The sequence below is a fragment of the Coregonus lavaretus genome (genome assembly GCF_964263955.1).
Source record: "Coregonus lavaretus genome assembly, chromosome: 26".
In the NCBI taxonomy this organism is placed as follows: domain Eukaryota; kingdom Metazoa; phylum Chordata; class Actinopteri; order Salmoniformes; family Salmonidae; genus Coregonus; species Coregonus lavaretus.
In genome coordinates, this window is record NC_140013.1 from 39,806,683 (window position 1) to 39,821,137 (window position 14,455).

Consider the following 14,455-nt stretch of genomic DNA (forward strand, 5'->3'; position numbering starts at 1 on the left):
ATAGCGGTGTATACAGTAGCCTGGACAGTTTCTATGAGAGTGATTATAGCGGTGTATACAGTAGCCTGGACAGTTTCTATGAGAGTGATTATAGCGGTGTATACAGTAGCCTGGACAGTTTCTATGAGAGTGATTATAGCGGTGTATACAGTAGCCTGGACAGTTTCTATGAGAGTGATTATAGCGGTGTATACAGTAGCCTGGACAGTTTCTATGAGAGTGATTATAGCGGTGTATACAGTAGCCTGGAGAGTTTCTATGAGAGTGATTATAGCGGTGTATACAGTAGCCTGGAGAGTTTCTATGAGAGTGATTATAGCGGTGTATACAGTAGCCTGGACAGTTTCTATGAGAGTGATTATAGCGGTGTATACAGTAGCCTGGACAGTTTCTATGAGAGTGATTATAGCGGTGTATACAGTAGCCTGGACAGTTTCTATGAGAGTGATTATAGCGGTGTATACAGTAGCCTGGACAGTTTCTATGAGAGTGATTATAGCGGTGTATACAGTAGCCTGGACAGTTTCTATGAGAGTGATTATAGCGGTGTATACAGTAGCCTGGACAGTTTCTATGAGAGTGATTATAGCGGTGTATACAGTAGCCTGGACAGTTTCTATGAGAATGATTATAGCGGTGTATACAGTAGCCTGGATAGTTTCTATGAGAGTGATTATAGTTTTAGGAAGGCCTCCAACAGCAGCTGTCAAACAACCCACACACCCACTGATAAGGGCAAGGTCTCTGTTTCTTATACAGTCTGACACAACTCACTTCATAACACTACTGAACCCTGATTAATAAATAACAAATAAAAGTAACAGACAAGTGAATCACAGTTCAATGACGTTCAATAAATATGAAACGTTTCTTCCTGTGATACACTGTTTGCTAAATGGTGTTCAAGACAGTTCCTATGGGGTCCCTGCTACAGACTGGGTTCTGGCTGGATTGGTGACCAATCATGTTCGTAGTAGTCATCACGTATTGGAAGGTCAAAAAGGAGTCAGAGGTCAGGACTCAAACCAGCGCTGAAGGTTGGTGATGGTGTTAGTCCGGAGTCTGTGGTTCTGCACGGCGCGGCACGCTGTGCAGTAATGCTCCGCCCAGAAGGCGGTCAGGTGCACGCAGTAGTTCTTCCTCCAGGCCAGGTGTCTCTGCAGGAGGGCGGGGCTCCGGCGCAGCCGCAGCAGGTATTGGGCGAGCAGGCGGGGAGAGGGGAAGTCGTCAACATGGATGAAGGCATCATGGGGGAGGAAGCGTTCGTAGTTTTCCCGCGGCGGCCCGAGAACTACAGGAATGGCCCCGGCCAGTAAGGAGTTCCAGAGCTTCTCGGTGATGTAGTCGGTGTGCTGTGAGTTCTCCAACGCCAGATAGAACTGGTAGCGCCTCACCGTGCGCACCACAGTGCTGTCCTCTGGCAGTGGCACACCTGCACGCCCGAACACATCCACGCCAACGTAGTTAGCCAGCCGGCGGTAGTACACCACGCGGGCCTGCGACTCTGACCAGTTACTGATGACCCAGGCCAGTAGGTGGGGCCGCCGGGGGCGTGTGTGGGGGCCGTTGGCGTGAGGGTGAAGGCGGGGCACCAGGTAGCCGTAGGGGAGGAAGATGTCTGAATCTGCTCGGTAGGTCATGGTGAGGTTGAACATGCCCTCGAACCGCCGCAGGCCACGAGTGTGAGACGGGGACTCAAAATTCATCCAGATCCACTTCTGGCCACTGGGCCGTGGGTCTGACGGGAGTGCGGTGGCGTTGGTCGCTATCTCACGGTGGTGCATGATGACGGCGTCAGCCCAAGGGTACATGCGCTGGTCGTCGGTCAGTACGCACCCACGGATCCCAAAGCGTGCCTCACAGTCCGGCAGTCTGCGGTAGTGGCCGAAGGGGTGCGTCCACAGGAGAAGGGTGACATCTCTGGGCTCGACTCCAGTGAGAGGGAGGGGTTGCAATCGTGGGTCGAAGAGATTGAGAAAACACACTCCAAGGAAGAGAAAGAGCATACAGACGAGAGCGGCAAAACACAACCATGACGTTCTCAGAACAGTCACACGACGCAGACGGGGGCGCTTACCGGCTCTGTGAGAGGTAGAACGACCCCCTGTAATCCACTGAGTAGCCCACTGAGTTACCTCCATGAAATCCTGTCAAACTTCCAGTCCTTATTTCCATGAACTACTCAAGCACCCTCTGCCATTAGCTCCAGAAGTTCTAGAAACTTAACGTCCACTGCCCTGTCACATTCTCCTCTCCATGAATAAATGAGCGATTCCACCTGGGCTAGGATTCCAAGGATAAAAGTTAAGGTCCTCCTTCCGCACACCTGCTACCTCCCTCAGCTATGAGGAAAAACCAGTCGGCCCTGTCTCAGGCAAACAATAAGTTGGTTCCTTCAGTTCCTTTTGTCTCTGCTCTGTCAGGCGAGATAAGGACATCCACCACCAGAGTTTAACCATGTGTTACCTACATTTCCTGAGCTGTGTTGTTGGTGAATGTGGGCGCAAACAGATAGGCTTAAACACCGTCCTGCTCAAATACTAGATGTGGCAGCGTGCGAGCTCCGGTTACAGGTGAATGGGGTCTTTGTCACCCTGAGAGGCTCTTTCGGGATGGCACAAGTAAACATGCTGTACCGCGGGGTTGAGGGCTGCTATGTGGCCTAGAGCCAGCAGTGCTTGAACTTAACTATATACCTCACTGGCTTGAACCAAATGATCATTAAAGGTTAAAATGCAGACCTCTTGAATCCATAGAACAGGGGAGACAAAGCGATGCTGTGAGTGAACAACTTAAATATAATGTAGGGAAAAATATCACAGATACTTCCAATTCTGTTATCGAATTTAATTTATAATCCATGATCGCAAAATGTGGTAAAAGTGCTGGCGTTTACATTTGTTACACGATAATTACCGTAGCTGTGTTAGGTCTATACTCCACTTTGTGGACTTAACTCCAGTCCATGGTGAAGGAAGTTTCTGATTAACTTCACCAACTGAGTGGGGCAGAGAACAGGCTTTGTGGAATCTAGTTTCCGACTACATCTACTCAGCCAAGGCCAATACTTTTAAAAAAATGTTTTAATATAAATCGCCCATTTTGTATGTTTGTCCTTTATAGTTGCGTGCTTTTCTTGGTTTGCTGAAATCCATACTTTTTCAATAAACATTAATCAAATACCAAACGACGAAACGACTGTTTCCTTGTTGAGATTCAAATTGGCACGTGCATATTTGCGCACAGTTGCCATCTTAGAGCAACAGCAATGAGCAAACAGTTGGTTCAAAAACCCTACAAAATCTAGTCAAGCCGTTGTGGCCAGAGTAGCCTACTTTCCTCTTGCGGTACTGATTTCCATACAGTCCACCAGGGGGCTCCCTTCGCCCAGTATTGCTGTCTTTTATGTCTCGGCCTCGTCAATTAGTTTTTTGGTACTTTCGAGGTATTTAGGAACAGAGGAACGAACATACACTCAAACAGATAAGATACAAACATGACACACACATACAAGGTGAATTAAAGCTTCTTTATATTAAAATCAAACCATATTCCAGTATCAATGTCCTTGTCAGGGTGCTTATTTTAAAAGGCATATTCATAAATAAAATGTAACCCAATACACTGTGTTCTTAAAATCAGGTCTGTCATCCAGAGAAACCCTATTTGATTTAAATGAATGAATAACAGGCCAGAGAATACGCAGAGCGCGCGAGAGAGAGAGAGAGAGAGAGAGAGAGAGAGAGAGAGAGAGAGAGAGAGAGAGAGAGAGAGAGAGAGAGACAGAGAGACAGAGAGAGAGAGAGAGAGAGGTAGAGAGAGAGAGAGAGAGACAGAGAGGTTGAGAGAGAGAGAGAGAGAGAGAGAGGTTGCAGAGAGAGATACAGAAAGAGAGACAGAGAGAGAATGCAGAGGCGGCTGTGATTGATTGAAAAGTGTCTGGGATGTGAGCTTAGTGTTCTTGTAGAGCTCTTGTGGCTGGAAAACAAACTACCAGCAAGACTGTCTCTCTCTAGGCCAAGCAGGGTGTGCAGACTGCAGAGAGACACAGTCTCAATGTTCTGTTCCCTTGTGTGAGGAGAAGAGACAGAACGTCTCCAGTGGAGTCCCCAATCCATTCCCAACATCTATTCCCCATTTCCCAGCGTGCGACAGCTCAGAGCCCAGTCAGTGGTACTTCCCATAAGGAGCCTTGTATTCGCTCTGCATTATTTATCCATTCTTTCATCTGAACAGTTCTATTTCCAGACAATCATTTTTGTTCAGGCAAAGGAAGAGTCTTGAGTGAATTATTTAGAAGAAAACTGACTGAACGCCATGTTGGGGTGAAGATAAATGGATCTTTCCTGCAACAAGATGCTGCAAGAAGCTGTAGAACTTCTTGAGGATCTAAGGGCCCATGAGGTTTAATAAAATGTTGATTTGACTTATGATTGATTAGTATTGGTAGAAGACTAACAAAGTTGCCACTACCAGTATAGTTATATCACAGGACACTGAGGCAACCCCTCTGCTGTGCTCTCCTACATTGTGTCTGGGCCCTGTTTATTTTCTCTGTTCTGCCTGTCCTACAGATGAAAATAAAAGGACTGGGCCCGGTTTCCCAAAAGCATCTCAAAGCTAAGTTCATCGTTAGAACCTTCGTAGGAGCGTCGTTAAATCTCAGAGCTGTTTCCCCAAAAACAATCGTCGTTAACGTTGCACTTGAAAACGCTCGTGATCATACGCCTGCCTCAGACCACTCGTAGAACAACTGAGTTGCGTCGTTTACACATAGAAGATCGCCGATAAACATAGAATCACATGTTTCTTCTGTCTCTCTGTGACCGTTGATAAGGGAGTGAACGTTATTCATAATAAGGGTTACATGGAGAAAATAGGACCTCTCCGAAAGGAAAATGGATGGCCCTCCCTTCAGCAAAATATATTTTACCCAAACCTCCCCTATACCCAAAATAACTATTAAAGCATAAATTGCATAAAACCTCATTACCGTTTACACTCACTTCTTGGACTGACCAGAGCCTATAGATATGCCTCTTTCTCCTATAAGCGTTACCTGGTAATGCATCATTTTGATAGCGCACAGGGCTGCGGGCCAGAAAGTTGTAGGTTCACAGACCACCATGAACAAGAGTAAGGGTGGATAGATCTCCTTTATAGTAAACTCATTGTATGGGCTCCCTGCATCTTAGTGCTTGAGGCGTCACTACAGACCCCCTGGTTCGATTCCAGGCTGTATCACAACCGTAGGCGGCGCACAATTGGCCCAGCGTCGTCCGGGTTTGGCCGGTGTAGGCCGTCATTGTAAATAAGAATTTGTTCTTAACTGACTTGCCTAGTTAAATAAAGGTTAAAATAAAAAAAATCTATCATCGTATTTGCAGGTCCGAGAAAAAAATGCGTTTTACAAACATTTCATGCAATTCTAGTCATTTTACATATTAGCAGGACATTTCTTAATACCACACAAATTACAGGCTAAGAATGGACAGAGAAATAGGCCTGTGTGTCCATATTATCATATTTATCCAATGCCAAATCAGTGTGTCATGTTTGCAACGAAACTGTCCCTGTTTGCAAATAATTTAATCTGAGACTTCATTAGGAATCTGAGCATGGTGCTTTCAAAAATTCCACCCCAGACAGTAGGCCTATCGACGCTGAAAAATGCAAGCTTCAACTGCTGGCTGTTCTTCTTCCGTGGCTTAACCCAACGAGAGAAGGTCACAAGTGTTTCTCTAAAAGCTGTCTGGGTTTAAACATCTTCTATTGTACAGAAAGTGAATAGCTAAAATCAATTGATAGTGACAGAATTAGATTACTTCCCAAGCAAAGTATATGTTTTGTCTCCTCGGCTATAGAAGGTTATAGCTCAGCCTCTGAAACTTCAAAGAAACGAAACAATGATATCCCCATATGCATCGGAATCATGTCGGAGTCACAGCTTGTTTCTAGCGTAAAGCATCGCAGACCAAACTGCTGTTATAGATCACTTCATATAATCGGATCTGTTTCATTTTCTTTAAAATCTTAAGCTAACAAGGGGTATGCATGTGCTTTTTCTTTCATAAAAGGCAGGCCTATGGCATACCCTCTCATACATTCAGCAGACGCTCTTATCCAGAGCGACTTACAGCAGCAATTAGGGTTAAGTGCCTTGCTCAAGGGTACATCGACAGATTTTTCACCTAGTCGGCTCGGGGATTAGAACCAGCGACCTTTCGGTTAGCAGCACAACCCTCTTAACCACTAAGCTACCTGTCATCAATTAGAGTCCTGGTTTTAACTTAACAGCCCTTCACTGACATGGAGGTCGGCTATTTAAAGAGTGCATGGTGGGTGGAGGAATTGGCCGGCAACTCTTATGTAAATAGCAGCCTATAGCCTACTTCCATTTGTCAAACGGATAGGCCTACCTCTTATTTCTTAAATAGGAAGAAATAGGCTCCAACACAAAGCCCTCTTGTTGTTAGTAAAGTCTAATTAAAATCAAGACATTTAAATGAATTATGCCTACTCGAATATACCTTCTTTCAGCACCATGAGCTGTCCAGTTCCGACTGATTGTGCCGCAACTGCTGCTTCAAGTTTCAGCAACACAATGTAAGTTACAAGAATTTGCTTAATTGTGAGGTCAATAACTCTGATAAATAATTAATTTACAACATTTAGCAGACGCTCTTATCCAGAGCGACTTACAGGAGCAATTGGGGTTAAGTGCCTTGCTCAAGGGCACATCAACAGATTTTTCACCTAGTCGGCTTGGGGACCTTTCGGTTATTTGCCCAACGGTCTTAACCACTAGGCTTCCTGCCGCCCAATAAACATTGTTTTTATTCAAATCAATTATAGTGGTAGCTATCAAAGTTGACCTCCAGTCCTCCTACTCATCTTTGGCTATCCTTCTCAAATTGAACAGAACGTAGGCTATAGGCTAGTCCGCGCGCACGATATTGGATTTTTTGGACTAGGGCTTTTCCAAAATTAGAATTCTTTGACTCTCCTGGACTTCCCCTGTAGGCCTACAAAGCACAGCATTGGTTCGGCAGCACAAAAAAAGGTTTTGGTCAGCAAGCGCAGAGCAGACCGGGGCTCAGGGTTGGAACATCCATTGCAGTGTGTAATGCAGCCTAGTTTTATTTACACCATCCCAGCAGCTACCTTAGAAATATAACTTTGCTCTGTGCTTCTCCGAGAAGCATGCACTTCCTAGCCTATAGCCTATAAACTATGGATCATTTGATTGAGGACACGCTAAGTAGCCTGTAAGCTTGATATTGCGTGCCCAGCGGCGAATCAGAGGTGAGGGGTGGCATCGGGTACACGTCAATATATAGCCTAATAAGCAACTCATTCTAAAACACTGAGAAATATTGAATGTAATCAATTACAAATTGATTGTAATGTATGCACGCATGACTGTAAGTCGCTCTGGATAAAAGCATCTGCTAAATGGCATATTATATATTATTATTATATTATACATGACGCTCCCCTGGACTAGATTTTTTTCTTTAAATACTAAACCCTCCCCTCCCCTTGACTGAAATTGAAAAAGCATGACCCTCCCCTATTTGGGTAAGCATTAGAATAAACCGCCTCAACATTTGCAGCTGTAGGTGGTAATAGGAGCTGATCCTTCATTAGTATTGTGAAATCATTCTAATGTTAAAGGTAAGATTTGAATGGAGAAAGCTGATCCAAGAGCAGCGCTCCCTTTCATTGGATCCTATCAGTATTGACACGTGTTCCAATGAGTCACTTAGCGACCGTTCCCTCTGTGCGGTGTTTTGGGAAACGCGTGTTAAGTCTTCAGCCGTTGTAGGAGAGATGGATTGTTTAAACACTGGTAAGCCTCAGTTCCATCACTATCAGGAAACCGGGCTCAGTTCATGTCCATGTGTTTGTCTGCTGGTTGTGTGTGTGTGTGTGTGTGTGTGTGTGTGTGTGTGTGTGTGTTTGGGCCTTTTCTCCCTGTGATGGCACACTCCTCTGGATCGGCCCCAGGCTCTCTACTCATCTATATCGATTTTCTCTTTCTATACTTTTTTTCCCCTCTCCCAGGGGATATGATGTCTCAATTCTTTCAAGGGAGGCCCTGAGAGAGAGAAACAGGGAGAGAGAGAATGAAGAGAGAGAGAGAAAGAAAAAGAGAGAGAGAGAGAGAGAGAGAGAGAGAGAGAATGAGGAGAGAGAGAGAGAATGAGGGGAGAGAGAGAATGAGGAGAGAGAGAGAATGAGGAGAGAGAGAGAGAGAGAGAGAGGGAGGGAGGGAGGGAGGGAGGGAGGGGGGGGGAAGGTTGCAGATAGAGATACAGAAAGAGAGACAGAGAGAGAATGCAGAGGTGGCTGGAAACCTCTTTGCTCTGAGAGTGCGCTGACCCCTGACCTTGACATCAGAGGTGACCCCTGGGATCAAAGGTTGTGTGAAAGTGCTGTTCCAGCGATTCACGGCACTGCCGGGCGATGATGATCTTGTCCAGCCTCCCCTGGCTGTCTGACATGATTAGTGGTGCTCTCAGCCCCTGGCCCCGCAGGGCTACACATCTGCCTCTCCCCCACAGCACGGCCACGGCTGGGGCCCGCTAAGAGCATCAGCCCTCACAGGCTCAGTTAACGAGCAGAGAAAGTGAGACAGCTTTAGGCTGTGGTGGTGAGAGCCAGCAGATCTGTTTGTTTCAACAGCACACACTGGAAAGGAGAGTTGGATGTTTTTAAGTGACAATCCGCTGTTGGTACATCCATTTCCGGACTTATAAATATATACCCATTGATTCTTGAAGAATAAGACTATACACTAAACAAAAATATAAACGCAACATGCAACAAGATTTTACTGAATTACAGTTCATATAAGGTAATCAGTCAATTGAAATAAATTCATTAGGCCTTAATCTATGGATTTTACATGACTGGGAATAAAGACATGCATCTGTTGGTCAGGGGCATGGATCAGAAAACCAGTCAGTATCTATGTCCGGACAGAACCAAAAAAGTCAGCCAAAAGACGTCGGCTTGTGCTTACTGAGGTGTAGCCTACCATGTTGGCCAGCAAAGGAATTTTCTGAATGCCCATCCATGTGGTAGGCCTACCGTTTGTAAAACAGGCCATTGCATTGGCTTTATTAGTTCTGATTCCTGTGACTATTCAATTTGGCTATTTACGCTCTGAATATCTGCTACCCAACTTTATCAGGAGTTATCGTGAGCCTATTTGCAATGTGTTTACACAGCGGGAAATGCAGAAGTATTTTCTTTTTCGCTATGATCAGCTTGTCAAAAATGTATGGATACAAACTTGAAACCACTGATCATAACAATTGGGTGAAACTCCTGGACAACAGTTGTGATTGTCCCTTCCATATTGTCCATTTTACTTTGACCTGTCCTGTTTTTAGGATATGTTGTTTGTTAGCATGACAGCTAATTTTTAATTTATTGAGCACCATTTAGGTTAGGCTATTTTGATCGGAGAGACCTGCATGATGTAAAAAGTGTCCATCTCATTACATTGTCATACATTTGATCTCCAGCCTGTAGGCTACAGAAAAGGCCACATACTCTTTCTACCATATCCTATATCTGCTACATGATTTATGTTAGATAATTTTTTTGACGGAACGTTGGTGGAGCGCTGCAGAGATGCGTCTCTCCAACAGCACCCTGGAGAGGCGTACTGGGAATGCCACTGGTTGAGAGAAATTGTCATTGTTTTGGGCAGAATTAAGTGAAGTTTTATGTGTTGTTGTTGGAGGTGCGTTTTGGCCAGTTTAGCTCAGAAGATGCCTCCCTCGTCAATCTGCTGCCATAGGCGGCCGCCTAATCCTGCCTAATGAGCGTGCCGGCCGTGAGCCTATATCTCAAACTTTCTAGATGGATTTGGGAGCATCTCACCCCACCCAGGACAAGTCTTGCAGCTTATTACTGTCTGAGCTAAAAACACAATATTGACTTAAATCGGCAGGCAGAGTAAGAACAACACCACATGAGGACGGGGGATTATTAACCAAACGGCTCTTCTCCCTGAATTACGAGAGTGATTGAACGCACCGATTCCGCATGTGTTTCTCATTTGGAAAACAAGATTTCAGTCTTGGGGGTGTGGTTCGAAGTGGCAGTTACTGATGTTTGTTCCCCATGAGACACCATAGGAACAAAACTAGTATAATTTCCTCAAAAATAGTCTGAATTTATCTAAGATAACTCAAGCAATCTGTAATACATTTTTAGATTTTTGCCGAGGAGGTTTTAGTCGAGCAATTTAACATCTAGCTAAGGTGTTTGGTGTAGTATTTCTCAAGTAAAAAAATGCTGACTTGTTGTCTTATGTCAACACAGACTGATCCTCTGCATTGCTGGGCAGGTCTGTCTGGCTCACTGGAGCTGTGTATCCCGTGGTAGTGTGCAAGTGAGCATTGTCGAAATTAAAACCCAACCCTCAAGTAAGTCATGATGAACTTACTTACAAAACTCTGTTTTGGATGAGACTGACTTTATGACCCTAATTATGCTATTTACACTTTTTACAATTTTGACATTAGGATAAATGTTTCTGACTAATATAGATGCCACATAGGCTGTTTTATATCAGATACTGTAAGTTGTTTGTCTTCAGTTGCGCTTTAAATCTAGTATGAAACGAAGTATCAGCCCTGCACTACCCTACTAAGAATAGAAATGGACTGTTAAAAATAACTTTAACAGGGGTAATTCATTACGAAGAGTAATTAATCAATAAAAGATAACTTCAAATGTAATTAAAGGGGCAACATTATCTTGGCTCTGCTGCAAATCCGTGGGTTTATTATTTTTTGAATTCGGTGTTTGAAGTTTACTGGCTGTGAAATAATGAAATGTTCATGATTAGAACACAAAAAAAGCAATGAAATCTAATTTGACAGCCTAAAAGTCAGGCTCACAAAGGGGCCATTAAAAGTCTCATTAGCCAAAAGGGTGGTCAATCGGACGGCCACCACACAAATAACTCAATTGGAAAATGCAATCAGAGCTCCGGTTGATAAAAGTCTAAAAATGCCAAACAATGGAACACTTTGTCAACAATGCAATGCTTACAGTGTGAATTATTACAACTGCAATTGTGTCCTAATTTGGTGTGTGTGTGTTACTAGTACTAATATTCAGTGGTGTAAAGTACTTAAGTAAAAATACTTTAAAGTACTACTTAAGTAGTTTTTGGGGGGTATCTGTACTTTACTTTACTATTTATATTTTGGACAACTTTTACTTCACTACATTCCTAAAGAAAATAATGTACTTTTTATTCCATACATTTTCCCTGACAACCAAAAGTACTTGTTACATTTTGAACGCTTAGCAGGACAGGAAAATGGTCCAATTCATGCACTTACCAAGAGAACATCCCTGGTCATCCCTACTGCCTCTGATCTGGTGGACTCACTAAACACAAATTATTTGTTTGTAAATGATGTCTGAGTGTTGGAGTGTGCCTCTGGCTATCCGTAAAATAAAATATAAAGGAAATTGTGCCTTCTGGTTTGCTTAATATCAGGAATTTTAAAATATTCACACTTTTACTTTTGATACTTAAGTATATTTTAGCAATTATATTTACTTTTGATACTTAAGTATATTTAAAACCAAATATTTTTAGACTTTTACTCAAATAGTATTTTACTGGGTGACTTTCACTTTTACTTGAGTCATTTTCTATTAAGGTATCTTTACTTTTACTCAAGTATGACAATTGGGTATTTTTTCCACCACTACTAATATTATTGATAAGCATTGGAAGTGCACAGCCTAAAAACCAATTTATGCTTGATCCGAAAATGTGGTCGGAGACGTCGTATGGATGGTGTGACGCAAATTGCGGAGCCTACAGATGCACTCAATAGGCCAAATTGAGCTCCATACCGCATCGATGTGCGCCTCTCAAATTGTAACAATGCGGGGGGCTCCATATAGTATGAAAAATGTATGCCCTCACTAACTGTAAGTCGCTCTGGATAAGAGCGTCTGCTAAATGACTAAAATGTATTTAAAAAAATGTATAGCTCCGCATTGACATGTTTGGTGGGCGGGAGGTTCTGTATAAACACAAACTCACTTCCTTGACAATTTCCTTCACAACAGCCATGCTCAACAGCTCTTTCTGCTACATGAAGCGCAAGAAAAATGAACGCCCTGACTTCTGCAGAGGTCATATCACCATATATCCTGCACGGCCAATGCAGACGTCAGAATGACCATGTAGCGCCTTTAACCAACAAAGAGTTTGAGTTCACGAGCCATGTAGAAATCCAGTCCACATTTTACCCTATAGAAACTTACCATCTCCCGTTCAATAACCCTACTCCGTGGCACTATTGAATACAGTAGGTTCCCGTTCAATAAAGTCCATTCCGTGCCACTGTTCAATAATAGGGGACTATTCGATAGCTCCGCTCCGTGTTTTCTGCGCTTCCCCTTCCTTTCCACTGAACTCCAAACCTCTCTCTCTCTATCAGCTTCTCATTCCGTCTCAATATGTCTCAAGATGGCGGCCAATGCGGGATCAATGTTTCAATATTGGAAGCACTTTGATTTACAACAACTGCAGGTCAGTCTTTTCTCCCTTTGAGTTACCATTTCAATCTTTAGCTAAGTTCGCTGCGTGGACGATATGTTTTGTGTTCGAAAGGCTTTTCTGTCGGTATTTTGATCCGCTTGTAGTGAGACATAGCTCTTTTCGCATTGATGAAAGTGGCTTTCTAGCTGATCGGAAATTGATCCTCTTTGTTAAATTCCCATCGATCGTCTGGCGCCCTGGCGATGGCGTGGGGGGTAACGTCGTTACGGCATAAATACACAATTCAGGGTTCCGAGCAGACCATAATATCTCTCAGAAATACACGCATGTCAACTTTTTAGCACGAAGTAGTTAGCCAACTAGCTGCTTGTTAGCTTGGTCTGGAGCTTGCGTTTCTTGGTTTTGGGGGAAAAAATGAAGTGCTTCTACGACGCTGTGATCAGTGATGACCGCAGCTAGCTAGCAATCTCCAGCTGTCAGATCAGACACAAACGCTTATACAAGTTTGACGGTAACTTTCTAGCCCAATAGATTTGAACACATTCGCTGTATTTTAGTGATAGGTAGTTAACCTAGCTAATTAGCTAGTTGTTTTGCTAGCTAGTTGCTAACATAGCTAAAGCTAGCTTGTGTTGTTGTCGACTCCCTGGAAGTTGTCGTGTGCGTGGTAACAGTGCCACCCAGGTAGCAGCTTGGTAAACCCTGATTACGCTATTTTTCTCATCTTACATTTTATACTTTTTTTTAACGAACACAAAAACATGAATGTAATAAATTGTATCGATATGCCAGACACGTGCTACATTTGGCTTGCTTACTAGCAATCTAACGTTGCGTTATATTTGTGGCATAACATGAATTAGCTGTCAGGAAGGTTGTCAAATAGGTGGGAGGTGGAAATGCATCAAAGTTGGGAGAAGAAAAAAAAAACGGCCGATTTTATAGTAGGGGAAGCAAAAATTGTGAGAAATATACTTATTACTTTAAATAGGGCTCTAGTCTAAATCTGTGCTTGGTCATATGCAGACTATGACGCACTCATGCTCTATAATCAAGGCTCATCTCCACATTTATCCAAATGTATTTGATCCCTCCTGCTGTTGCCTGTGATTCATCTATAGATGAGAGAAAATATTTCAGTAACTTTAAAAAATGTATTTTCTCCCTCTTTGAAGTGGAGTGTGTAAATTTGTCAGGGATTTGGCTTTTCATAAATTGACTGCCACCGCAGTGTACTGTACAGCCTGGACATGAAATATGCATCGCATAAGTTTGTGATGAGGCCCTGGGTAATTATGGCAAAGGCCTATCAGAACCGATTAGTCAGGACAGTGAATCTGTGTGCGTGCGGAGCGGAGGCCGGCGTGCCTGTCTGGAGGATAGGAACCAGCCAGAGCTGTGAGCTCTATTATTGATGCCATGTTATTTACTCACCCTCCCACTGTGCTGTGTGCTCCTAGAGGACTGCCTTCCAAGGAGAATCTCTGATCATCACGGCCTGTCTGTCTGTACTCAGGCTTGTCAGTCGTTTCCAATCTCGTTAGCTGCCTCCCTCCCTCTCCCTCCCTCTCCGACCAGAAACGGGTGCTTACAGGGGTGGATCCTGCTGTGTTACATTGGGTGTCTTTTTAGTTTTTGATCATGAAAATCCTGTAACGGCAGCACAACAGAACAGACATCCATAGCCGTTGCATGTGTTTAGGACTTAAATACCAGACTGCTTTTTCATGGCCATTTAAAACCCCATTTGATCTGTGGCTCTTTTATTCCCTCAATGAGAAACAGCTACTGGACAAAGAGTGCTTTGAGCTGTTAGTCTATCTCTGTCTTACCAGGTTAGTTAGAGCAGTGATCACCGACCGGTCGATCTCTAAGGCATTCCTAGTCGATCACCAAACAGTA

At 43.7% G+C, this 14,455-nt stretch overlaps 2 protein-coding genes across 2 annotated transcripts in view; one reads left to right on the forward strand and one right to left on the reverse strand.

Annotated features, from left to right (window-relative positions):
* Positions 1 to 1,013: 1,013 nt before the first annotated feature.
* Positions 1,014 to 2,141, reverse strand: LOC311101766 (alpha-(1,3)-fucosyltransferase 4-like; the record flags this gene model as incomplete). The annotated part of the gene is made up of 1 exon (XM_084142950.1): positions 1,014 to 2,141. The coding sequence occupies one exon, from the start codon at positions 2,139 to 2,141 to the stop codon at positions 1,014 to 1,016; it is 1,128 nt and encodes a 375-aa protein (XP_083999076.1).
* A 10,355-nt stretch (positions 2,142 to 12,496) lies between these two features.
* Positions 12,497 to 14,455, forward strand: part of LOC311102173 (homeobox protein cut-like 1) — a gene marked incomplete at its 3' end in the record, with an annotated part of 130,686 nt that continues 128,727 nt past the window's right edge. Inside the window, exon 1 of the mRNA XM_084143421.1 lies at positions 12,497 to 12,583. Within this exon, the coding sequence (XP_083999547.1) occupies positions 12,521 to 12,583 (63 nt within the window). The 5' untranslated portion in view covers positions 12,497 to 12,520. The remainder of the gene's footprint in view (positions 12,584 to 14,455) is intronic.